This window comes from Lepidochelys olivacea (assembly GCF_965140295.1).
Source record: "Lepidochelys olivacea isolate rLepOli2 genome assembly, chromosome: 12".
In the NCBI taxonomy this organism is placed as follows: Eukaryota; Metazoa; Chordata; order Testudines; family Cheloniidae; genus Lepidochelys; species Lepidochelys olivacea.
This window is the reverse complement of record NC_140422.1, coordinates 2,128,270-2,154,329: the sequence shown is the minus strand read 5'-3', so window position 1 is coordinate 2,154,329 and position 26,060 is coordinate 2,128,270. Positions and strand designations below refer to the sequence as shown.

General features: G+C 53.4%; 1 protein-coding gene and 1 long non-coding RNA gene across 2 annotated transcripts; one reads left to right on the top strand and one right to left on the bottom strand.

Moving 5' to 3' along the window:
* Positions 1-5,330: 5,330 nt before the first annotated feature.
* Positions 5,331-18,861, bottom strand: LOC311529218. Its single transcript, XR_014713795.1, has 2 exons — positions 18,483-18,861; positions 5,331-5,702 (listed from the first exon to the last, which is right to left on the bottom strand). It is a non-coding gene; the product is annotated as an uncharacterized lncRNA (long non-coding RNA).
* A 141-nt stretch (positions 18,862-19,002) lies between these two features.
* Positions 19,003-25,883, top strand: LOC311529133 (C-signal-like). The gene is made up of 6 exons (XM_084644870.1): positions 19,003-19,367; positions 19,881-19,932; positions 21,559-21,746; positions 23,388-23,546; positions 23,959-24,078; positions 25,669-25,883. Exons 1-6 carry the CDS (start codon positions 19,140-19,142, stop codon positions 25,780-25,782), a joined length of 861 nt encoding a protein of 286 aa, XP_084500996.1. The 5' UTR covers positions 19,003-19,139; the 3' UTR covers positions 25,783-25,883.
* The last annotated feature ends 177 nt before the right edge of the window (positions 25,884-26,060 follow it).

Here is a 26,060-nt window from a genome sequence, read left to right as displayed (position 1 = left end):
AGGCAAGGAGTTCCACAGGTTGACTGTGCGCTGTGTGAAGAAGAACTTCCTTTTATTTGTTTTAAACCTGCTACCCATTAATTTCATTTGGTGGCCTCTAGTTCTGATATTATGGGAACAAGTAAATAACTTTTCCTTATTCACTTTCTCCACAGCACTCATGATTTTATAGACCTCTATCACATCCCCCCTTAGTCTCCTCTTTTCCAAGCTGAAAAGTCCTGGCCTCTTTAATCTCTCCTCATAAGGGACCCGTTCCAACCCCCTAATCATTTTAGTTGCCCTTTTCTGAGCCTTTTCTAATGCCAGTATAACTTTTTTGAGATGAGGGGACCACATCTGTATGCAGTATTCAAGCTGTGGGTGTACCATGGATTTATATAAGGGCAATAAGATATTCTCCATCTTATTCTCTATCCCTTTTTTAATGATTCCTAACATCCCGTTTGCTTTTTTGACTGCTGCTGCACACTGTGTGGATGTCTTCAGAGAACCCCTGGTTTAGATCCTCTGTCTTTGAGGTTGGTTTGGACAATCCCATTGTGACTTTTAACTCCTTCCTGAACCTTTGTCTGTATTCAGTTATTGGCTCTTCTTTTCCCTCAGGGGCCCCTTCAGCACGGATCCTGCATCCAGTCAGAGTCTTGGGGCTGTGGTGTGCCAGATTTTGGTGAGGTGAGGATGCAGGGTGCTCCTGCACATTGGCAGGCCCTGTCTGGAGCTGTCTCCCAACCCCAGGGCTGTGCATATGCAAGAAGCCCATCTCCCATCTGGGGTCAACCTGAGACCCTCACCCCCAAGACTGAGTCCTTCCCCAGCCCCCTTTCCTGGAGGGTTGTGATGTGGGCTCTGTGGGTTAAGAGAATCCTCCCTCTGTCCAGGTGTCCCTGGTACCAGCAGCATTCTTTCTGCTGCTTCCTTTGTGCTATTGGCCAAGGGGAAGGTTCTCTCACCCCCCAGCCAGCCAGGTCATTTGCATGTTCACAGACACCTGCATGTTCAGCCTGAAAGATTCAAATCCTTGGATTCAAATCCTTGGCTGTTACAGAGGCAGGGGCTGAATTCTGTCTTAGAGTGTGATGGGTTTGGTCACAGAGACCCCCTTGGGACTGTCATCTGATGTGCTGAGATTACGTCTGAGCCCATTTTCCCTGCCAGCTTGGGACTCCAGAACCCTGCTTTGTTGAGCCAGACACGCTAGCCTGCTACAACACAGACCAGGTCTGGTCCACGCCCCCAAAGCTGCAGACTTTAACCAAAAACTGCTCAGCTTGTCACCTATCTCCAGCACCCAGACACCCAGCTTCCAATGGGATCCAAACCCCAAATAAATCCATTTTATTCTGTATAAAGCTTATACAAGGTTGTAGTGACACAACGACTCACCGGCGCAGCACCTTCTGCTGGTCATCCTCCGAATTAGCTCTCCAACCTCCGGATCACCCTCTGCAGGCCGGTGTCTCGCCTGCCACTGGCCCCCAAGTCCCTCCTGGACACCAGTGCCCCTTTACCTTGGGGTGCTGCCCCCTGCAGTACCCACACAGTCTCTGGGTCTCCCCTCCCTGGGGAACCCCCACCCTCTATCCCCACCTTGCCTCAGTGGCTACTGCCAGTCACCATCTAGCCCCCAGTCACTGGGGCAGACTGCAGTCTGTAAACCACTCATCATTGGCAAGGAGAGTTTGGACCTGCTGCCTTTGCCTAACCCTGGGCTGCACCTCTGCAACCCAGTACCTTTCCCAGCCTTTAGCAAGGCCTGCAGCCTGGGGGTTCTCCTGGCTGGAGCTCCCCAGCTCCTCTAGCCTTCCCCCAGCCCTGCTCAGCTCCCAGGCAGCCAGGTCCTTCTCTCTCTATAGCTAGAGAGAGACTGATCTAGCTCCTGCCTAGCAGCCCTTCTCTCTATACTTATGACACACTCCCAAGTGACCAGCCTGAGGACATTTCTGTACTAAAAACATTAGTTCCCCATGGTGCTGGCTGGGCACACCCAACTGCTAAGGGGGTTGATCAGGGCTTTGGTTGTCTCCCACAGAAGCTTCCCTAGGCAATGTATCATTTTCTTTAAAAGGCCTTTCCCTGTTTTCCTTTCCTGGGGCCCCCTTTAAGACACCTTCCCTAGTGCTCTCTAGAGCGAGGTCTATGCTTTGCTCAACTGCAAAACTCTGGCTTGTTCAGTGACAGGCACCACCTCAACCCCCTCTGACTCTGAGGGCACTGGGCAGGCTGCCTTTTGCTGCATGGCAGAAGTTCATCTCAGCACCTCCCTTTGCTCCTGGAGACACGCTGCTTCTCTCTGCTGCAGGGGTATCAAACAGACTTTCTCTGTCTCTCTTAGTAGCTTCTGAGATTTTCCCCTTCTCTCTGGGATCTCAACACAAAGATGGCTTTTGCTGCAGGTTACCACATCCAGAACCTTAGCCACATAAACAAATAGTTCCCAATAAGCATGTCAGCAGAGATGTTGTCCACCACCCTCACTTGTCAATCACTTTGTAAACCATCATCTTCTCTATGCTCCATGGCTAAAGGTACAAAACTCCTAGATCGTCCTCTTAACACAAGCTCTGCCATTCGGCTAAGCAACAGGTCAGATTTTGGAATCTCACTCAATGTAAGCGGAGAATTTTGTGTCCTTGTATCTTTCCATCCCGTGCATACTCTGTCATTGATTTTACCAGCCGTAATAGGCTTCATCTCTAGCTCTGCAGAGCCAATCCTCACAAACCTCTCAGGTAAACTTCAGGCATTTCAGGGGTTTCTGTGCTGAGGACAGCTGAGGCTAGTTTTCTCTCAGCTCGGGGCCCTGATTTCTCTGGTGCTCAGGGTAGTTCCACTGATAACATTTCCTTGGGCTCTTCCATCATAGGAGGTTTGTAATGGGACTTGCTAGGAGAGGAATGATTCGGGGGAGGTCAGTGCCTAGCCTCCCAACCCTCCTCCTCTGTCCCAGGGGTAAAACAGGATCCCCCCTTCCCACTAGGTTTAAACCCCTTTTACTCTGGCTTACACTCACTAGATGACTGGGCTTGTTGAAACACATCTGCCAGGGCAGCCATTTGTGCCATAGACTTTCAGATCTATCCCATAGACATTGCTTTACATCATCCTTAAATATACTCAAGAAATGTTCCGACCAATGAGATCAAGCTGTTGTTTAAAATTTTCAACATCTTTTCCCTTAACCCATTTCCTTATCCAAAAACATAGTCACTTAGTGGCCAGCAGTGGGGGTTGAATTGCAGTGTAGATGTACCCACAAAGGTCGAAGAGTCAAGCATGCTTCTGTCAGCTTAGCTGACGTCATTTGGGACACTCTGCTGGCACCACTCCTTCGGCTGGCTCACACCGCGTCTACACTGGGGGCTCTGCTATACCAGCAAAGTCTCTGTAGCCTGAACAAGCCCCAACCTAAACTGTGGTTTGTAACTGAATGGAAAGGCTTCTTCTTCCTTATATGCGCCTATGCTGAGTTACCAGTAACAGCAAGAAGGCTGGGGTGCAGGAGGAATTTTTATAGTGGGGGTGGTGAGAGCCACTGAACCAAACCCTGCTATAATGGAAACCACTTCAAGCCAGGGGGTGTGGCAGCACCCGCAGCCCCCCTAGTTCCAGCACCTAGGAAGAAAGCTGTTGTTCCAGAACCAAACCATGGCATTACACTCATAAAAATAACCCAAACATCAAAGTCCCTCACTAAAATCCTTGCAAAGTCAGGTTTCCTGCCAGTGTCTGGGAGATCCGGCCTTCTTGGATGCCTGCTGACTACAGTCCAGCCCCTCCAGAAGCCCCTCTTCTGGGGGGTTCCCTGGAGAGCTTGCCCTCTAGGCTCCTGCTCAGTCCTCCGACTTGGGCCTCTCCCGGGAGCTCCTCTCCCCAGGAGCCTCCTGTCTCCCTTGGGAGTCCCCCGAGCTGAGCTTAGGGAACCTTTATTAGCTCCAGGGGCTCATTTACTAATCATCCCTCTCAAGCAGACCGTCACCCTGGGTGGGGCCTTTCCACGGCAGTGACGGTACGCTGAGTGTTAGCTCCTCAGAAAGGGCAGCTGCCCCAGGGGAGAGGGCTGGGAGGACTGTGAAGTCCTGCTCTCTGGCCCCAGCCCAGGGGCAGCCTGCCTGCACCCCAAACTCCTCATCCCCTGCCTTGCCCCACCCCAGAGCCCACACCCCCAGCCAGAGCCCTCACCCTCTGCACCCCAAACCTCTGTCCCACCCCGAGCCCCCTCCTGTACCATGAACCCCTCATCCCCAGCCCCACCCCACACCCCAACCCTTTGCTCCACCCTCAGCCCCCTCCAGCACCATGAACCCCTCATCCCTGGCCCCACTCCACCCCCACCCCTCTGCCCCAGCCAGAGCCCTCATCCCCCCACATTCTGCAATATAGGGAAACTGTTAAAAGCTTACTGTTTCCAGTCCATTTTTACATTATTTTAAAAAATATATATTGGCTTACAAGGCTGGGGTCGGGGGGGGGAGGAGACAGGACTTTGATCCATTCTGGGCACCACCAAAAATTATACAAACCTGCCACCCCTGTCTGTCGCTTCTCCAAAATCCTTCCCTGCATTCCATCTCTGCCCTCAAGGCCACCATGCGTGCTCCTGCTGCCGCTCTTCGCCAGGAGAGATGACTTCTGTCTAGTCTCCCACAGTGTCTCCAGTTCAGTGATTGATACCTCTTCCTCCATGGAATCACTTGCAAAGAGGCCAGGCAGTAGGCAGGGAGACCAGTGTGCCAGGGCAGGGATGCAGCAATGTAACCAATGGGGCAGCCCACGGAGGCTGCTGAAACTCAGCACCCAGAGGTTGTCTAACTCCCACCAGCAGTCTCTCCAGCCCCAGAACAGCCAGGATCAAGGGTCACACAGGCGGCTTACAGACCCCTTAGCTGCCCCCGCACTGCTGCCGCTGGACTGTGAGTTCTAGGCTGCCCCTCGGGCTCTGAGCCAGGCCAATCCTAGCCTTGTGTCGGCTCTAGCTCAGGGCAGCCCAGCCTCGTCAGAGGACAGGCTCTCTGGGTCCACATCAGACGGGGAGAGAAAAAGCGAGTTTTAACCCTAGATGGTTGTGGCAGAGAAATGCACCTCCACCTCTGCCAGCCCCCAGCTAGCACTCTCCACCCGCCAGGCTCCTAAGCAGCTGCATACCTGTCTAGTCACGCACGTGTACAGCTCCCCCGTTTGGCCATGTGGTAAGTGCACACACAGACAGGCACAGGTGATGTGAATCGGGCTCTGGAGTCCTGGGGAGAGCAGGCAGACAGGGGCCAGGGCAGACCCCCCATCTGCAGGGGAGCCCTGGGGCTTGCTGGGAGAAGAGAGAGGACTGCCACTGTCTGTGTCTCAGGGTATTTATTAGTGAGGCAGCTACAGGGAGCTCATGGCCCCGTCTGCAGATCACACTGACTACGTGGAACACACCAGTGTCTTTACAAACAAGGGATTGTACTCAGTGACCTCAGCTCTGCAAACACCTAAACAGATTCCATGGAGCGTGCGAGCACCACCTGATGTCATGGCCTCCCCTCTCGGGCCGCAGGGTTTCTGGCACACGGCACCTCTGCTCTCCGCCCAGGTACGGTGCTGCTCTCTCACCAGGGAATAGTCTTCCCTGTCCAGCTCCAGAGGCTCCCACTGTGCTTCTCGGAGAGGGTAGGAAGCACGGAGAGAATCCCCCGCACACTTTCGTCCACGGGCAGGTGGGCCTGCAACAGTCCAGGAAATTCAGAAGTCAACAAGCTGGTTGGGGGGCTGGAACAATGTGTATAGTGCGGGGGGGTGAGAGCCATTGAACCAACCTGTAACCCCTGGATATGATGGAAACCAATTCAAACCAGAGGGTGCGGCAGCCCCCCAGCCTCTCAAGTTCCAGCACCTATGGAAGCTGGACTCGGTTCTCTGGGGCCAAGCCACCCCATACAGTCAGGCCTGGGCATGCTTCCTGCATATGTGTATGCCCAGACTTGCAGATTTTATGGGAGTTTATCTGTACTTGCTCCTACAGCCCAGCTGCAGAGCCCTGAGCGTGTGCAGAGTTGGCAGGTGTGCACACAGGTGACTGGTCAGTTACACGTGTAGGTACCAGGCACACAGCAGATGTGGGGGCAGATCAGACACACCTGGTTCTGGCTTGCAGCTCTGGGCCATGGTGGGTAGCGTGTATTGGATAAGCTGGAAGGCCGGCCACAAGGCTGGAGGTTGTGACCAGCACAGGCTGACTTCAAAGGCCCAGGGGTTACCAAAGGCAGGGACCGGTTCACGTACTGCTGCAGACAGCTGCTCTGCGCTGGGAGGTTCCCGAACCCCAGCCACCTTGAGGCTCTGTCCCGCACTGCAGCCCACAGCAGAGAGCCTAGGGCCTTTCACATGCATGGGCCTGGGAACTCCAGGACTGGTACTGTTTCTGCCGTGCTCTCGGCTCGGGAGAGGCAGCCATAGGGCTTCCCAAGCCTTTCCGGTCCAGCAGATCCAGCCTCACTGTCCGTTACCACCCGGCCCCCAACTGCCCTCCTCCCCCACCAAAGGCCATCGTCCTGCTAATGACATGGGAATATGCCCCTGTGTGGATGCCCTTCCCCCAGGTACCTTCCAGGATGGGACCGAGGCCAAGGGGGCGGCCTAGTCCCCATGCAGCAGAGTTGCCCGCCAGCACTTCCTGGATTCAGACAGCCCGGTTACCCTGGGGAGCGAGCCCAGCATGGAAAGGGGCTGGGGACTGAATCCCCTGCTCCCAGTTGTCCTCACTCCCAGAGGGCCCAGTGACTTCGGGACTAGGCATGTGAATGAGGCTCTGCATACATGGGCCTCATGGCCGGGATTCTTAACCCTCCTCCCACCGGGTCAGCATCTTGAGAGCGGCCTGCATGGGAAGGGCTCATGAGCCGAGGGTATTACCATGTGCTCGCCCTGGCTGTGTTCTCCATACACATGTAAGGGGGCTGTTGCCCCCTTACTAACATTCAGTGGGGGTGTTTTGGTTGGCTAGCTCCCAGTACTAAAAGGGGAAGGGTCTATGGGAAATCAGGACCCTGAGACTGATAGGCCCCAGGAACAATGGGGAGAGGCCAATGCTCCAGGTCAGCCTGAATGACAGGGCGGGCAGGCTAATCAGGGAGTCAGGAGGCTAGGGGGGTCCCATCCTCCGTGTGAGCTGGAATTGCCTGGGTCAGTCAGAGTGAGGGCGAGCTAAGGAGAAAGCAGGGGCCTGAGTTGAGCTGGGGAGCAGAGCTGTGCCAGATCCCGAGAGAGCAGACCCTGTCCTGGGAGCAGAGCTGCGTCCCAAAGACAGAGGCAAAGCCCAGAGAGAGCAGACTTGCCCTGGGAGTGGAGCTGCAGCAACCAGAGCCAGAGGGGCCAGAGAAGCAGCCCAGGAAGCAGGTCAGTGCTGGGAGCAGAGTCACAGAAGCAGCCCAGGGAGCAGACCTGTCCTGGGAGCAGAGCTGCAGCAACCAGAGCCAGAGGGGCCAGAGAAGCAGCCCAGGGAGCTGGAGGCAGAGCAGCAGCAGCAGCCATGCAGAGACCGAGTGGTGCAGCTGGGGCTGGAGCCGTCCGGAGCTGGGTGCGGTGAGCAGCTGGGGAGAGCGAGGGGGACCCTGGGCAGTGGGCCCAGCACAGGGAGACGCCTCAGCCAAGGGGCTCTGCAGGCCAGGCTTGGATCATAACCCCGACAGGGCGGGGGTGGCACTGGGAAGAAGGGTCCTGCCACTTAGAGCCTGAGAGCGTGAGGCCACCACCAGAGCAAGTGTCCAACCCACAACATCCCCGCAGCACGGCCTGGGCCTGAGAAGGAGGCCTGGGACTTGCAAGGAACAGACTGTGAACTGCCCTGACGTTCCAGAGACGCTGTTTGTGATGTTCCCTGCCACAGAGCGGGGTGATGTGTTTCCTTTAACCTTTCCCATGTTTCCTTATTCTTTTTAAAATTAATTGTTGATTAAATAACTTGCATTTGCTTTAAATTGAATGTAATGGTCAGTGGGTCAGAGAAGTGCCCAGTGCAGAGAGAGTACCCCGGGGTGGGGACACCCGAGCCCCTGTCCTCGGTGACCACAGCAGGGTTGGGGGTCGAGCCCCCCAGGAATCCTGGGCCCAGCCTTGTTGGGGATACGAGGACTCTGCCAGACAGGAGAGTGGAAGGGGAGTCCTCAAGGGCAGGGAGGCCCCTGGGTAAAGGAAGTGGGAGCGAGGACTCAGATCCTTTCACTAGCCCACTTCACCGGGGTCGTGCAGAAGCCAGGAAAGTTCCCCAATAGCGGGACTATTCCCCCGCTTACACACAGGAGCAGCTGCACGGTCTCAGGAGAGAGCCTAGAGTGTGCGGCTCCTCTGTGACAGGCAGCAGCTACACAGAGGCCAAAATGCCTGCTTAGTGCTATGGTGAGGCTGTACCTGGAGTTCTGAGCATGTTAAAAGCACAGCATGTAAAAACCAAGAGCCCCACAGCTACATCCACCCCAGACCTGCAAGGTCCTGTCCACCACTAGCCCTTCAGTTCAGTGAGCCGCACTCCAGAGTGTTCACCGCACTATCTTGCCAGAGGCACTTCAGTCCCCAAGCAACGGCTGCTCAGACAAGCATCTCCGGAGAGACCCTGAGTGTCTGTCCACGCAGTCTGCAGCAGTCAGCCTGGATCGACAGACTGGGGCTAGCTGGTCTCGCGCCAGCGTTCCCAAACCAGCTGTGCAGGCAGTGCTCTGAATTCGTGGCTCAGACGGGAGCTGGGGCTCTGAACCTGAGGAGCGGGGCTGGGAGCTTCGACACAGGCAGCAAGGATTCCACATCACTTTGGTGTGGGAGAGACCCTGTCCCTTCTCTCTGCAGTTACCCTCATGCATCCCATGCTGGAGAAATAGCCAGGGGGCAGTTCCAATCTGTGCAGATCCCCAGAGGTGCCACGACAGAGCGGGAGGGTTAGACTTACCCAGCTGGTAAAGCACCAGAGCAGCACCGGCTCTTCGTTTCACCATTTCTGCACTTAGCCTGTCTGGAAGCAAGATCTCTCCCAGCCGTGAACGGGGCTGGGAAGGCTGGCAGGACGCCAGAGAAGGAGAGCAGAAGGAGAAGATGAGGGGAAGGATGCCAAGAAACAAGTCTGGGTCCTAGATAAACCCAGCACCTGGCAATGACCTTGGGCTCTACCTCACAGACACACTATCCTTGCCACCTCCTTGCAGGCACCAGATGGTGCTCTGCTGCCAGGAGAAATAAATGCAGAGCATAGGCTGGCATGCCACAGCCTGTCTGGTACCAATGAGCGTTCTGAGGGCCATAAAACCAGCACTGTGCAGGAGTCACTACACCCGGATCTGGGATCCCCTGGGTACCTCCTGGTGTAAATGCACGGGGCCTCAGGCCAGGGCTGCACTATGACCTCACAATCGGGGTGACCACGCTGCTCAGCCACTGCCCTGTGCGACTCAGTCCTACCGGCCTAGCCTCTGCTGTGTGTCTCCCATGGACACAGCACGGGCCGCTTGCGGAGGTGGAGTAACCACGCTGACGGGAGATGCTCTCTCAGCAGGGCAGCAACGTCCTCACTGAATGCCACAGCAGCTGGGTTAAAAGTGCAGACCTGCCCTGCGACACCCCTTAGGGCAGCTCTACAGGCGCTGGCTTTAGACTAGCAGCCGTGGGAGTTACTGGGGTGGAGTTACCTGCCATTTGTGGCTGGGGGATTGTCGGCTTTGAGTTTAGGGAGCGCCCCTCTCTGCCACACCGCACACAGGTGTGAACAGAACATGGCTATTGATGGTCATTCTCATTCCAGACCGGCAGTCCGAGTTGATCATACTCCCCTGGCTCCAATGGAAGCAATGGAAGCAGAGCTGAAATGGGCTAAGTGCCACCCACGGCCAGGGAGATGCCTACGCCTGTGTGATAAATAAACCAGGGGTGGAGCTCCCTTTGATGGACACCCAGCCAGCCAGTTAGCTGTAAAATCCCTCTTGGTAGCTGTTCTCTACTTGGTTTACCTGTAAAGAGTTAAAAAGTCACCCAGGTAAAGAAAAAAAGTGGGCACATGACCAAAAGAGAAAGGCTAGAACTTTTTTAAATTGGGAAAGAAACTTTCCCTTTGTCTGTTGTTCTCTCTGGGCTGCAGGAACATGGCGCAGCAATGCTATAAGCAGGAATGCTGTGTAAGGTTTGAACCAGATATGAAAAATTATCTTCCATACCTAGAAGAAATCATTTGGATAGGGAATGTTTAGATAAACACGATCAGGTTTATTTCTTTATTTTGGCTCGTGGATATCCTGATACCAGTCAGCTCTGTGTTCTTGGGAAACCAGGGCACAGTATTCAGCCTGTCTGACTCATGAAGGATACGCCCGCCCCAGCCTCTGCTTGAACCAAAACTGATCAGAGAAAACACTTGCAGAAAACAGTGAAGAGCGGTGGGAGACACCTAGACCCCTCCTGACAAGGGTGATAGGATTAAGGCAACTCCCCATGTCTCATCTGCATCAAAGATGGGACAGGGTGGCATCTCCATTAGCAGACAGAATGGAGAACAGAGATTCCAAGGCAAGAACCGCACTGAACTCTGGGACCAGAAAAGCAGGGAAGCACTGCATCCTGGGGGATCTCTGCTCCAGATGTTAATGAACCTACACCAGCACACACCCAGCTCAGCAGTTATCAGACCAATTCTAGTAAGGAATCCTTTGATTGATATCCAAAATACTAAAGCTGCCTAATTGCAATGTGAGCTCCCTGGAAGGAACACCACCCATAGCCAAGAGTGATCAGCTCCTATTGTCTAGCCTAAAGAAAACCCTTGAGTCATCAGTTTACCCATAAACAAATTTAGTGTTCTCCCTTGAACCATTGTTGTTTCCCTACAAAAAAACCCTACCCACACTCCAGTAAGTGTTCTGATGCATGGATCCAAACTCTGCATCAGTTCCACTGGGATTTCATCTTCTCCTGACTGACCGTGCTGGGGGCTCTGCCTGTCTCCAGCACTCAGGACCCTGAGCTACCACCATCACCTGGGAACCAGTTCAAGCTTCATGGAGTGGTGAGATCTCTCTCTCTCTCTCTCACTCTGTTTTCTTTTCTACCTCAGGTATAACTTTCTAACCCTAACTTGTTTGATCAGGTATTGTTTTCTATATATGACTTTTGTAACCTTTAATAATGTAACTGTTATGTTTGTTTAGGCTCTCCTTGTGTAGTTATCACTATTATTCAATAAATAAATTTTATGGTTAAGCTGGTTGCTTCCCTCTCTCTCTCTCTCTCTCTCTCAGAACTTTACTCTTTTGCGTTTTTAGCTTCCCCATTTACTCCGCAGCAATGCTTCTCTTAGCTAAGCTCAAGATCCTTGTAGCACCCAAAAATATAGTGGGGTTTGCTCATCAAGTGGGTTACTACTGGTACAATTGTAACGTGAAAGTGGGGATAGGGCCATGCTGAACCTGTGAGATATGAGGGTGGCAGCTTGGAAGTGCTGCTTAACCCAGTCTGCTGAGTCCAGGGGCATATAAGGGTGGCAGCTTGAAAGTGCTGATTGACCAGGTCCACTCAGACTTGCTCTGTTAATGTGTGTGCGTGTGTGTTCATCTGGTTCTGGGGCTGGAGGAACCCAGCCCTGGGGAACCTAGGTCCTGCAGGAACTCCATTGGGAGGGGACTTGCAGAAGGGAGAAGTAGAGCTCCATATGAGAACACAAGTGACACAAGCGGTACATTAACAGAATTACAGAACACCCCCCCCCCCAAGAGTAACCCTAATAAATGAGCATATCCCAAAGTAACGGGCAAAACTGGTAACACTCCTCTGTGCTAACCCGAGATGCTTTTGTTTGCTTGTAACCTTTAAGCTGAACCCCCAAGAAAGCTATTTTGGGTGCTTAATTTTTGGAATTGCTCTTTTAAAATCTAGCAAAAGCCTAAATTCCAGATGGATTTTCTTTCTTTTTGTTTTTAATACAATTTATCTTTTTTAAGAACAGGATTTGGATTGTTGTGTCCTAAGAGGTTTATGCTGTTTGATTAGCTGGTGACAACAGCTAATTTCCTTCATTTTCTTCTCAGCTCTTCCCCCGAGTGGGTGAGGGAGAGTGAAAGGGCTTGAGGGTACCCCACAGTGAGGAATTCCCAAGTGCTCCTTCTTGGGTCAAAGGGGATTTTTTGCATTTGGGTGGTGGCAACGTTTACCAAGCCAAGGTCAGAGAGAAGCTGTAACCTTGGGAGTTTAATACACGCCTAGAGTGGCCAGTATTAATTTTTAGAATCCTTGCGGGCCCCCACCTTCTGCACTCGAAGTGCCAGAGTGGGGAATCAGCCTTGACAGCCTGCGACGTACCTCGCTTCGAGGGGCCCCTTCTGTGTTATAGCCTCACGCAGAACACTAGCCTGTGGGCTCTGCAAGGGAGCAATTGGTGGCGTTCGCCGTAGGGTAGTGCAGTACTGCCCAACTGCTCCCGCTGACTTAGGGCGAGTAGAAGCATAGCAAGTCTGTGCCCATGAATGAGGCGGGTGCTCAAGAAACCTCCCCTAATTCCCTCCCACTCACCCTTTGAATATTTCCCCTAGTGGCTGTAGCCAAGATGTCTGCAAAGGACCAAAGGGCCAGTCTGGACCGTCGCAGGCCCCAAAGGCCCGGTTCGTCAGAGGCCTGGCTCAGGCCCCCAAAGGGACAGGCCGGCCCAACCAGCTAGGCCAGGCCCAGGCCCACAAACCACCTGCCCAGCCCGGGCCCCCAGAGTGCTGGCCCAGCCAGCTGGGCCTGGCGCAGGCCCACAAAGGGCCTGGCCCACCCTCACGGGCCTGGCACAGGCCCACATAGAGCCCGGCCTGGGCCCACAAAAGGTCACTCCAGCAGGCCTAGGCCCACAGAAGGGCCGGCCCCTGATGCCCTTGGTGCCTAGTATCAGTCCATTTATTACTGCTTTCACAGGTGCATAATCCAGACAACCTGAGAAGGCCTCAGTAAGCGTACCGCAAACCCACGCCTGCTCTGCACAGCTAACAGAGAGAGACGAGCGTTTCTCAACACCCCCCCCGCAGGACCGGCTCTAGGCACCAGCAAAGCAAGCACGTGCGTGGGCAGCACGATCCCAGGGGCGGCGTTCTGGCCACCCTTCGGCGGTGGCGCTCTTGGAGCTTGGGGCGGCAAATATTTTTCTAGCAAAAACCCTAGAGCCGGCCCTGCCCCATAAGCAGCTAGGGTGACCAGAGAGCAAATGTGAAAAATCAGGACAGGGGTGGGGGGTAATAGGCACCCATAGAAGACAAACCCTCAAATATTCGGACTGTCCCTATAAGACTGGGACATCTGGTCACCCTATAAGCAGCCTGAACTCTACACTCAGTGTAAATATTGCATTGGGTGTGAACAAAACAGAGCCATCAGCTGCTGATATTGGAGAGGGGGAAGTTGTTTTTTCTTGGCAAACTGGCCCAAAGTCCTCACAGAGCGCTGGCTGCCTGGAGAACCTGTGTGTGCAAAACTCAGCGACTTGTGTGCATGAGCAAACAGGAGCAGCTCAGTTCAAGAAGGCCATGCCCCCCTTCCCCCATAGCTCACAAAGAGAGGACTCTGGGCCAGTTTCCAAGACAAATTGATTTTGCTCCTCTGTGGGTTGAGACCAGCAGGGAATATTCCAGCGAGCTGGAGCAATGAGCTGAACCTCAGTTTTAGTGGCCCCGAATGTGAGAGAAGGCCAAATCCAGAGCATAGTGGCCCCAGCCTGTTATGTTTTGTCCCTCGTGATGGTTTTGTTGCCCCCCTCAAATCTCAGAGAGAGGCTGGAGCTCTCTACAGGGCAGGGACAAATGGGACTGGGTTTGCTGCGTCCCTGAATTCTGTCCCCCCCGTTAACACCCTTCCCCATCCCTGGGAATGGTGCAGTTAGAAGTTGGGCTCAGAGGGAAGGAGAGGGACAGTGACATATGGCACTTGAGCTAGCAGCCTCTTGGCATAAGAGAGGGAGCTGCTGCTGAGGGCAGGCAGTATGCGGGGCTTCAGCTCTGGAACCCACCCCTTGGCTGGAAACAGCCCCAATGTATTGGCTACGTGGGCACAGAGAAAGGCCCCTGTGCCGGCCACACTGGGACTGGGATGAAGCTACTGGGCATGAAGGGAAGCCACAGGCAGTGGCTCCATACAAACTGAACAGCCCAGTGGGGCATGACCCCTCCAGCCACCCTCGGCTCTTCCACGGGGCAGTACATGGGAGATGGCAATCGCACGCTGACCTTTCCTGTGATCAGTGAACATTCAGCAGTTAACAGAGCAGCGTCCCGCCTGCAAACCTGGGAAGGGAAAGGGAGACTCCCCAACTCTGCAGAAAAGGGCTTTCGGAGTGAGAACCCGGCTGGAGGAGGGGAATTTGTGCTCGTCCTGCTGGTAGCCATCTGGGCCAGGGAGCCACCCAGCCACTTGAGGAGCAGAATAACAAAGGAGAGGCATAGAAAAGCCCCAGGAATGATAGGACACAGGGAAAACCTGTCAGCCAGTCCTCCTAAAGCAGGACAGCTCCACCTGCCTCAGTTTCCCTTTCTGTTCACTCCTGACAGGAATATAGGCTCTGCTCAGCATTGCAATGCCCAGCTGATTCAGGGGCCGCCTACATCTCATTGTCAGTAGCAATTTAGGCACTTAGGAGCAAAACCCTGGCAGTAAAACCATTCTCGACAAACCCATGGTTACCATATAAAGGTACAACAATTTTCCCATTCTCCTTTTCAAAGCCAGTGCCTCCCGGTCTCCCCCCACAGTGTTCACAGCCGTGCTGCATTCCCAGTTCCTTGGGTCCCACCTCTTTAGGCCTCCCTGCCGGACAGTGGCCAGTCTCCTGACTTCACCCTGGCCCCCACGGCAAGTCTCCCACAAGAGAGCTCCCCCCGATTTTACTCCCCCGCCCTGCCCAGGACACACCTGTCCCCTTGCCCCCAGCCTTGGCTTTCCTTGACCAACCTGGATCCCTTTTGCCCAGGGGCCACTGCCTGGGACCTCCACTCGCAGGGCCCCAGCCTGGGTCAGTTTCCTCCAGCGGTTTTGTGTCAACTTGTCTGAACCCAGCTCTCTCCGCCAAGCCTCCCAAGCAGCTCTCTGCAGCTGTCTCTTGCCTCTTCTGCTCTCAGGCAGGTTTCAACTGCCCACCTCCTCCCTCCAGGGCACCTGTCCTCTCTTTGGAGCCCAGATGGAGGGTGGGGAGGAAGAGATCAGATAACCAATCACAGATGCACTGGCCTCCTCCATGAATCTTACACTCACCTCCTCTGGGCACTGCATGGCTGTCCTCCCCTCCACCTTGCTCCCTTCAACACCCCACTCGAAGGCCTTGTGCCGCCCCTGCGTTCTGCTGCCCACGTGAGGCAGGGGAAGGCAGGGGGCCGGGGGAAGAGGTCAGATTGGGCTTCGACATACCGGGGTGAAATCCAGACCACTAAGGGGCTGTACCACCCCTGCTCTGCAACCTCATTGCCTCAAAATGCTTTGCTGTGGTAGCCTCCAACCTGGGCTGCTCACAGCCAGCCAGCCGCCAGCATGCACGTCACTCCCAGATGTACCTGTGTAACTGCAGGCTGCCAGTCACACCCTGGCTCTCACCAGCCTCGGTGGTGCTAGTCCAGTGGGGGCCCTAAGCAGGAATATCCCCCCTCCCCAAACACATACTAAAAATGTGAATGGGGGCCCCTGGAGCTGCTTGGTGACCAAAGCAATTGCTTAGTTGGCCTAGCGCTAGGTCTGCCTGCAGGGTGACCCCAACACACCCCCAGTCCTGAACTCTCCTCAGAAACGTATGTCCTGTACTGCCCAGCCCTCTCAGGGGCAGTTCTAATGCATTAGTCCTTTAAGGCTTTCAAACTTTTTAGGCTGTGTACCTCTTTCCAAATAATATAGACTACTGCCTACCCCCATCTGAGCTGAGGGGTTGGAGCAAATGCGGTTGTATCGCAGAGCTTGGCTGTAGACAATGGATCATGTGGTGTGGTTTGGATGAAAGCTGGAGGCTTGTAGGTAGGAATAGCGGTCAGCAGGTTTCCGGTATAGGGTGGTGGTTATGTGACCACCGCTTATTAGCACCGTAGTGTCCAGGAAGTGGATCTCTTGTGTGGACTAGTCCAGGCTGAGGTTGATGGTGGGATGGAAATTGTTGAAATCATGGTGGAATTCCTCAAGGGCTTCTTTTCCATGGGTCCAGATGATGAAGATGTCATCAATGTAGCGCAAGTAGAGTAGGGACATTAGGGGATGAGAGCTGAGGAAGCGTTGTTCTAAGTCAGCCATAAAAATGTTGGCATACTGTGGGGCCATGCGGGTACCGATAGCAGTGCCGCTGATTTGAAGGTATACATTGTCCCCAAATGTGAAATAGTTATGGGTGAGGACAAAGTCACAAAGTTCAGCCACCAGGTTTGCTGTGACATTATCGGGGATACTGTTCCTGACAGCTTGTAGTCCATCTTTGTGTAGAATGTTGGTGTAGAGGGCTTCTACAGATCACACCACATGATCCATTGTCTACAGCCAAGCTCTACGATACAACCGCATTTGCTCCAACCCTCAGACAGAGACAAACACCTACAAGATCTCTATCAAGCATTCTTACAACTACAATACCCACTTGCTGAGTGAAGAAACAGATTGACAGAGCCAGAAGAGTACCCAGAAGTCACCTACTACAGGACAGGCCCAATAAAGAAAATAACAGAACGCCACTAGCCGTCACCTTCAACCCCCAACTAAAACCTCTCCAACGCATCATCAAGGATCTACAACCTATCCTGAAGGACGACCCATCACTCTCACAGATCTTGGGAGACAGGCCAGTCCTTGCTTACAGACAGCCCATCAACCTGAAGCAAATACTCACCAGCAACCACATACCACACCACAGAACCACTAACCCAGGAACCTATCCTTGCAACAAAGCCCATTGCCAACTGTGCCCACATATCTATTCAGGGGACACCATCACAGGGCCTAATAACATCAGCCTAAACATCAGCACACTATCAGAGGCTCGTTCACCTGCACATCCACCAATGTGATATATGCCATCATGTGCCAGCAATGCCCCTCTGCCATGTACATTGGTCAAACTGGACAGTCTCTACGTAAAAGAGTAAATGGACACAAATCAGATGTCAAGAATTATAACATTCATAAACCAGTCGGAGAACACTTCAATCTCTCTGGTCACTCGATTACAGACCTAAAAGTCGCAATATTACAACAAAAAGACTTCAAAAACAGACTCCAACGAGAGACTGAATTGGAATTAATTTGCAAACTGCTGAATTGGAATTAATTTGCAAACTGGATACAATTAACTTAGGCTTGAATAAAGACTGGGAGTGGATGGGTCATTACACAAAGTAAAACTATTTCCCCATGTTTATTTCCCCCCACACACACTCCCCCGTTCCTCAGACGTTCTTGTCAACTGCTGGAAATGGCCCACCTTGATTATCACTACAAAAGGTTTTCTTCCCCTCTCCGCCCCCTCCCCCGCTCTCCTGCTGGTATTAGCTCATCTTAAGTGATCACTCTCCTTACAGTGTGTATGGTAACACCCATTGTTTCATGTTCTCTGTGTATATAAATCTCCTCACTGTATTTTCCACTGAATGCATCCGATGAAGTGAGCTGTAGCTCACGAAAGCTTATGCTCAAATAAATTTGTTAGTCTCTAAGGTGCCACACGTCCTCCTTTTCTTTTTGCGAATACAGACTAACACGGCTGCTACTCTGAAACCTAACATTTAGATGAATCTTGGATGAAGTAATGTCATTGTCTATATGTCTCTTTGAAGTTTATGATAGACTGCCTATTGGATAAATTGCCCTATGTTAATTTGTGTAACGAATTACTGTGGTGTTTTGAAAGCAAAAGGTTACATCAAAAGCCTATTGTTTACCCATAACTGTACGGTCAAGTGTATGCTAGAAAACTGTATAATCGACCGTTGGGTCCTGATTCTGTCATCTCAGATCTGCTCGATGCGTCAATGCAGGGGAAGCTTAAGCCACAAGATTGGGATCCCAGTGCTGACTGGTCTGCCCTGAATATGATATTGGACATTGGACTATAACCTATTGAGATTGGGGTCCTAGTGGGGAGCCAGCTGTGGTCACGCAATTAGGGTGAACTGCAAAGAATGGAGCACACAGTTCCCAAAAAGCTGGTGGATATTCCAATATTTAGATTTACCAAGACAGCATAAAACAGCTTCTTTATTACCTTATTGGTTACTCAGAAGTACAAACAACACAGTTCCCTTAAAGTGATCCACCCTCAGGCCTCCATCCAGGTACCTAAGTCAAATATGATGATTTCTGAAAATCTTATTTCGCCATATAAAAGAACAGGTTCTACCAATCCTAAGGGATCGGACACATTGCCTCCCAGGTTATTGAATATTCCAGATCTTACCCAAATACATGCTACAGCCAATTCTTATTAACTAAACTAAAATGTATTTAAAAACAAAAGAGAGAAAGTATGGTTAAAAGATCAATATACATACAGACATGAGTTCAATTCATTTAGGCGCAGATTCATAGCAGAGATGGTGAGCTTTGTAGTTGCAAAGAGTTCCTTTAGAATTTAGTTCATAGGCGTGACGCATGGCTAGAAAGGGTTAAACATCCTGCAAAATAAATAACCCTCAAAAGACATGTGTGGAGTGTGCTGCACAGCCTGGGTGTTGTCCACAGTCTTCATGGGGCAATCAAATGTAGGGTTCTCACACTGCAGGTACCTTAAAACAGATCATTACTGTGTCCAACTACAGTCCACAACCCCTGAAAGCCACTTCTAGGTGCCACTGGGCTCAACCAAGTCAGGGGGGTGGAGAATGAGTTTCACCATGTTGAATATTAACTTGCTCAAATTCTTATCACTTCAGTGAGAGATTGCAAACCCTGCCCAGTTGAAAAGTCACCCTCCAAAATTGCATGAATCCATCCCATCCCCATAGCTTCCTATCAGCCTGCCCCCCTTGTCATCTCCTTTTCTGCACTTCACAGCTCCGCCCTTCTGGGGAGCTCCTCCAATCCATGATGACTCCCATACCCCTGCAGGGAGCCTCCGCTGGCTTCTGTTGATTTACTCTGCACAGGCCAGGCCTGGACTGTAGCCAGGAGTCCCTGGCTAGGATCAAGGAGTTGGTTGGTAACCCCAGATGCAGGGGAAGTGGGTGCAGCTAGCCCAGCTCTCACTGAGCAGAGGCAGTGCCGGCTGGGGCAGAGGCAGGCAAGGGACCATGGCTGGCTTTAATGTCCGCAGCGTTCTGGTGACTGGGGCCAATCGGGGAATCGGCCTGGGGCTTGCCAAGCAGTTTCTGGGGAAATCAAACCCACCCGAGTGGGTCTTTGCGACCTGCCGGGATCCGGAGGGAGCACAAGCACAGGTGAGAATGGGGTGAGGCGAGATGGAATTAGCTGTACCTGGGGTGGGGGAATCTATGTGAGGGGCTTCTAGCCTCTCAGCACTTGGACCCAAAAGCAACAGGCCCAAGCAAGAGGGGATTCCAGACACTGCTCCAGGCTGACATTCCCTGGCGCATAAGGCAGCTACGCTGGCTGGGGACGAGCTCTGCACGGGACACATGCAAAGCTAGCAGAGTGCATTGAGGGAGAGAGCAGGGAGCACAGGCGGGTTTGTGCCTGTGTCCTAAAGGGGACAAGGAAACGTGTCCCTGACTTGACTGCACTGGGCTAGATGATGGCGTTTTAAAGACCCAGGATGCAGACCCCTGTTGCAGACCCCGAAAGCCAGGGCTGGACCCTGCGCATGGGAGCTTTGCAGCGTCAAAGCAATGAGATATTTACTTGGTCCTGGGTAGCAGCAGGGACCTGGACTATGCCCGGCTTGACCATCGCTGGGGGCTCTGTCAATAATCATTGACTTTTTTCTTTTTCAGGAATTAAAGACCTTGGCATCCAGGCATCCAAACCTGATGATTGTTGCACTAGGTGGGTGCCCTGCCCTGGACCCAGAGAGATGAGGTTCCCTTGCTCTGGGTCCCATTCTTTCCCATTCCCTGTCTCCCTGTCTCCGTGTTCCTGTTCCTTGCCTTGTTGGGAGCCACTGTTAGTGTTAGTCTTGCCTAGGTGTTAGTGAAGGGGAGGGTGCCTAGCGCTCACCCGTCTCAGCAGAGCGATTCCCAGGTCTCCCACGTCCCACTCAGGCTCTGCGGCCTTGGTCAGGAGGAGGCCCAGGAAGTTCCTGGTATCTGCAGATTGCCCCGTGTGCCAGATTGGCAGGGAAGGGATGATTTTGATTCAGAGTCAGGGGCTGCCTGTGCCATGTATGAGCCTGGCTGGTTTGGGTCTGAACGGGCCTCTCTCTATTGGGGGCAGATTTGCTTTCATAGACTCATAGAATCATAGAAGATCAGGGTTGGAAAAAACTTCAGGAGGTCATCTAGTCGCACCCCTTGCTCAAAGCAGGACCAACCCCAACTAAATCATCCTAGCTAGGGCTTTGTCAAGCCAGGCCTTAAAAACCTCTAAGGATGGAGAGTCCACCACCTCCCTAGGTAACCCATTCCAGTGCTTCCTAATATCCAACCTAGACCTCCCCCACTGCAACTTGAGACCATTGCTCCTTGTTCTGTCATCTGCCCCCAATGAGACCAGCCGAGCTCCATCCTCTTTGGAACCCCCCTTCAGGTAGTTGAAGCTTTGGAGTCAGGGAATCAATTTCATGAACGGGGCTGCCCTTTGGGCAGCTCTGCTAGCCTCAGGGATGCCTCTCACGGGATGGGATAGTGGGAACTAATCCCAGCCTAGGGATCCTGCCAGGGCCAGATAAACTATGGCAATGGCCAGGGCCCAAATTCCTGGGGGGCACCCCAGGCCCAGTCAATAGCCATACAGTGCACTCACCGTGGCTGGGCTGGCCATGCCTTGGATCTTCTGGGACCAACTGCTGATCCCGCTGGTGCTTGGAGTGCTGCTCACATGACCGAGGATGTGGGGAGCGGGGCCAAATCTGAGCGAGTGGCGTAGTGACTTCGCACACAGGGTCACAGCCGCCCTCGGGGGATCCGATTGGCTTGTCTGATGTTTTCGGGGACATATCGAAATGGCTATTGAGCGTCGAACCAGCTTTTCCAGTAACCCAAAAATGCTGCTGACGGTTCGGGTAAAAAAAATGCGGCAGTCACTTTTTAAAAGGGAAAATTGGCGTGTTTCACCCGTTGCCAAACAAGCGTGCCCGCTGGGCGCCCCCAGGCTGGCTCCTGGGATGGCGAGGGCAAGCCTGCCAGAGCTCCGATGGCAGCTTTCAAATCCTGCTCACCAGTGGGAAGATCCTATTGTTTCAACATGCCCTTCCCCCCGCCCCATTAACACTCACACGGCCGCACTGCTTTCCACTCGCCCGGCTGATCCCTGGTGCCCCGATTTCACGCTCTGCCTTCCACGCAATCCGCCCTGCCCTTGCCATGGCTCGACTCAGGTCCGGCTAGCTGTGGTTACCATCTCCCGAGATCTTAGCATGGCTCTGTGGAGCAGCCTGGGCTTTGTGTCCGGCTAGAGGGGTTAGCTACAGGGCAGAGGAACCAGGCCCCTGAACCCCCTGCTCTGTCTCTGTAGAAGTTACGGACCCAGCCAGCATCAAGGCGGCAGCAGCCAGAGTTGAGGAGCATCTGAAAGGCTCGGGGCTGAATCTGCTGATAAACAACGCTGCGATACTGAGGCTGAACACACTAGAGTCTGAGACACCGGAGGACATGTCCCTGGTGTATGCAACCAACGTGACGGGGCCTCTCCTGGTGAGCCAGGTAAGGGCCCCAACAGAGGGCACGTCGCCAGCTACACTGGGGTTTGACTTTGCTTAGGCCAGAACGCTTCCCTTCCCCCCAGGGCTCTGGTTCCTGGACCAATGAGCCAACCTGGCGGGTGTGTGTTCATCACAGTGTACGTGTCAGGTGCATTATGGGACTGTAACCATCCGAGAAACGGACCTAGAGCTCCTAGCCCTGCTCCGGTGGGGTCTGAGCCAAGAGTCCAGCCCCCACAGTAGAGGCCATCTCCCTAGAGAAAAGGATGCTGATGCTTCTCTACTGTATCCTTCCACTATGACAAATACTCCCAAAATAGAATGGCTGGCAAGCATAGTAAGACCAGGGTTCCTTCCAGTGCCGCATGCTGCTCTTGCTTGTTAGTTTCTGTCTAAGCTTTTCTGGACCCTTCATCCCCCAGCTGCTGCCCTTTCAGCTCCACCACAGGGCTTATAGCCCTTTTCAAGGCACTTTGTGTCAGGAACTGGATTTGGCAAATTGAACCATTTAGAAATTGGGTCTAAAGAGGCTTTAAGGCTCCAGGCACCAGCTCCCAGGGCAGGGGAGGGGGGCACTTCAAATCTCTTTCCCTTTCTCCCCCAGTCCCACCCTCTCCTTCCCCCCATCCCACAGCAACCTCTTGTCACCTGCCTTCACCATGCAGCTGCTGTTGACCCTCTCATTTGAGCCCAGGACACCCCGCTGGACAGCATGGGAGCAGTGATGAGTGTACACGATTTTTGGGGAGGAGGTCACAAGTGGTCACTCTTTGGAGCTAGTGCATGGGTGTGACCCAGCCAATCAGAATGTGACAATCAGCGTCCCCAGCCAGAGTGGGAAAGACATTCCAAACAAGAGAATCTCCTTCCTTAGAAGATTTTAAGGTCAGGCTTGACAAAGCCCTGGCTGGGATGATTTAATTGGGGATTGGTCCTGCTTTGAGCAGGGGGTTGGACTAGATGACCTCCTGAGGTCCCTTCCAACCCTGATATTCTATGATTCTATGAAGAGCAATTCATCAGAGGTTAAGGCTGCCCATACAACCTTAGCTGTGCCCCGCTGGACACGTGCCTTACAGGATGCTCTTCAGTGATACAGTCACTTATTATTGCTCCAACAGATAAATATAACTACAACTTTTCCTGCACCCTTAGTTCCCCATGGCATCGTTCCCATATCTTTTATCTTGTGTTGCTGTAATAAATCCACTGCTTCGCAGGCGGTAGCTGGGGCAATGGAAGAATTCTTCTGTTGACCTCATGCTGTCTCCACTGGGGCTTAGGTTGTCTCTCAGGGGTGCAGCCCTTTTCACCCACTTTCTATTGTAAACCCTGGCCTGGGACCTGGCTCCCCGTTCACTGCCAGCAAGGGCAGAACGGGATTACCCAGCTCAGAGAAACCAGCCTTTAAAACAGGGCTGAAGAGGCTATGAACAAGTTGGAGGGGCAGGGAGAGAGCATGGCCCAGGAGCAGCAGGCTGAGGGGGCCAGCCCACCAGAGGTGTTACAGGCGGTGCTGCGCCGCAGCTGGGCAACAGCTGGACCCACTTCAATTCAAGTCAGAGTCTGCTGGTGAAGAGAGGAGTGTGGGTCCTTTCTCCTGAGCTGACTCTGTGGGTGCTCTTTTCTCCCCGCCTGCCAGGCGTTCCTGCCCTTGCTGAAGAAGGCTGCCCAGGGAAGCCCCCAGCCAGGGCTGAGCTGTAGCAAGGCGGCCATTGTCAACATGTCCAGTGTGGGCGGCTCCATCACGAATCCCTTTGCCTGGCAGTTGGGGCAAGTTATCTCTTATCGGTGCAGCAAGGTAGGGGGTGCGCTCAGCAGGGCACGAATTCACGCTGGTTCCCTGTGTTCTGCTACAGCAAAGGGGAAAGAAAAGTCTTTCTTGCCCCCCTGGTTTGACCCCCAGATTTTACCTGTCAGGCCAGCGTTCAGGCCAGTCTCACTCTGCTCCCTCTTATGGGAAGCACTGCCTCCAGGTCACATGATGCTTGGTCACCTGACCCCACAGCCCAAACCTTGGAACAGGACTCTGGGTCCTACACGTGGGCCCGGTGCAGTGAGAGGTGGCGACTCAGTAACATGCTGATCATCCCCAAGGAGAGACTCACACGCTGCAGCTTGCATCAGCTGCCCCCCTTGCTCACCTTTTCCTGGGGGTGGGTCCCTGATCTCCCCACACGCTGCTCTCTCTGCTCATGGTGTCTCACCCACAGGCTGCTCTGAACATGCTCACCAAGTGCCAGTCCTTGGGGTATGGCGGAGACGGGATCCTGAGCATTGCTGTCCATCCTGGCTGGGTGCAGACTGACATGGGGAGCTCAGCCTCCCACCAGGTAGGTGCCTCGCTGGGAGAGGCCAGGTGCAGCCTCATGTCATGAGCAGATGTTCATTGTAGGGGGAATGGTTACGCTGGAGGCTGTTCCCTTATCACACCCCCCATATTGATGACACCTCTCAGGGGCTCCCATCCCAGTGAGGCGGTTGTCAGGATCCATGTCAGGTAGAACTCTAGGGTACAGATGTGGGGACCCACATGAAAGACCCCATAAGCTTATTCTTACCAGCTTGGGTTAAAAACTTCCCCAAGGTACAAACTTTGCCTTGTCCTTGAACCGTATGCTGCCACCACCAAGCGTGTTAAACAAGCATGTAAAGAACAGGGAAAGAGCCCACTTGGAGATGTCTTCCCCCAAAATATCCCCCCTAGCCCTACACACCCCCTTTCCTGGGGAGGCTTGAGAATAATCCTAACCAATTGGTTTCAAAATCATCAAAGACCCAAACCCCTGGATCTTGGAACAATGGAAAAATCAGCCAGGTTCTTAAAAGAAGGATTTTATTAAAAAAAAAGAAAGGTAAAAATCATCTCTGTAAAATCAGGATGGAAAATACTTTTCAGGGTATTCAGATTCAAAACACAGAGGATCCCCCTCTGGGCAAACCTTAAAGTTACAGAAAACAGGAATAAACCTTCCTCTTAACACAGGGAAAATTCACATAAACCAAAAGATAAACTAATCCGCCTTGCCTGGCTCACCTCTACTGGCTGCAATATTGGAGACTTGGCTTAGGATGGGTTGGAGAAGATGGATTTCTGTCTGGCCTCTCTCAGTCCCAAGAGAGAACAACCATGTAAACAAAGAGCACAAACGAAAGCCTTCCCCCCACCCCAAGATTTGAAAGTATCTTGTCCCCTTATTGGTCCTTTGGGTCAGGTGCCAGCCAGGTTACCTGAGCTTCTTAACCCTTTACAGGTAACAGGAGGTTGCCTCTGGCCAGGCGGGATTTTCTAGCACTGTATAGAGAAAGGTGGTTACCCTTCCCTCTATAGTTATGACAACCCAGCTCCCTGGGGAGTCAGTGCTGTGCATAGGCACCGACTCTGTGCGTGCTCCAGGGCTGGAGCACCCACGGGGAAAAATTGGTGGGTGCAGAGCACTCACTGGCAGCTCCTCACCCCGACCCCTCCCAGCTCACCTCCACCTTCTCCTCCTCCCCTGAGCGCGCCACCGTATCCGGCTTCTCCCCACTCCCTCCCAGCGCTTGCAGGGGGAGGAGGAGGAACGCTGCATGCTTGGGGAAGAGGCGGGGCCAGGGCGGGGATTTGAGGAGGGATCCAATAGGGGCAGGGGGGGATGGATTCAGGGCGGGGCCGGGGGTGGGGCGCGAGCACCCACTGGTGCCAACGAAAGTTGGCGTCTCTGATGCTGTGTCCTGGGCGTTGCTTCCCGGGGCTGCTGGTGCCATGGTCGTCTGGAGCTGGTCGTCTGTCTTCACGACCTGGCTCCCCGTTCACTGCCAGCGAGGGCAGAATGGGATTGCTGAGATCCTGGCCCAGATCCTGGCCCTGCCCCTGGGCCCTTGGTGTCCTGGGCCAGCCCCAGGGCAGGCTTCTCCCCCTCACTCTTCTTTGCCCCCCGCAGGTCCCACTGACGGTTGACATGAGTGTCCGAGGGATCCTGAATGTGCTCCCGACACTCTCCGAGAAGGACAACGGGGCCTTTGTGGACTGGGAAGGGAAAGTTCTTCCCTGGTGAGACGCTCCCCGGCCAGCGACAGGAGCCCTGGGCCAGGTCATTCCAGTGACCGCACCGTCAGCCGTGCAGGTGTCCTTAATAAACCCACTGTTCTAACGCAACAGCCCTGCCTGGGTCCTGCCTAGCCTGGCCTGGCAGCCACAGGCTGGTTTTGTAGCAATTAGTCAGCCTGAAAGCTGGGCAAGTGCTAACCCAGCTATGCCCAGCAGAGCAGAAAGGCTGGACTCCCAACGCTGGGGCTATGCCAGTGCCAGGACCGTGGCAAGTGAGATCAGGGC

Bases quoted from the DNA above. Each gene is read 5' to 3' on its own strand.
- LOC311529133 (XM_084644870.1), top strand. From the start codon at position 19,140: ATGCAGGGGAAGTGGGTGCAGCTAGCCCAGCTCTCACTGAGCAGAGGC. The intron at 19,933-21,558 runs GTGGGTGCCCTG...CTGTCTCTGTAG, and splicing joins CCTGATGATTGTTGCACTAG to AAGTTACGGACCCAGCCAGC. The intron at 24,079-25,668 runs GTAGGTGCCTCG...TGCCCCCCGCAG, and splicing joins GGAGCTCAGCCTCCCACCAG to GTCCCACTGACGGTTGACAT.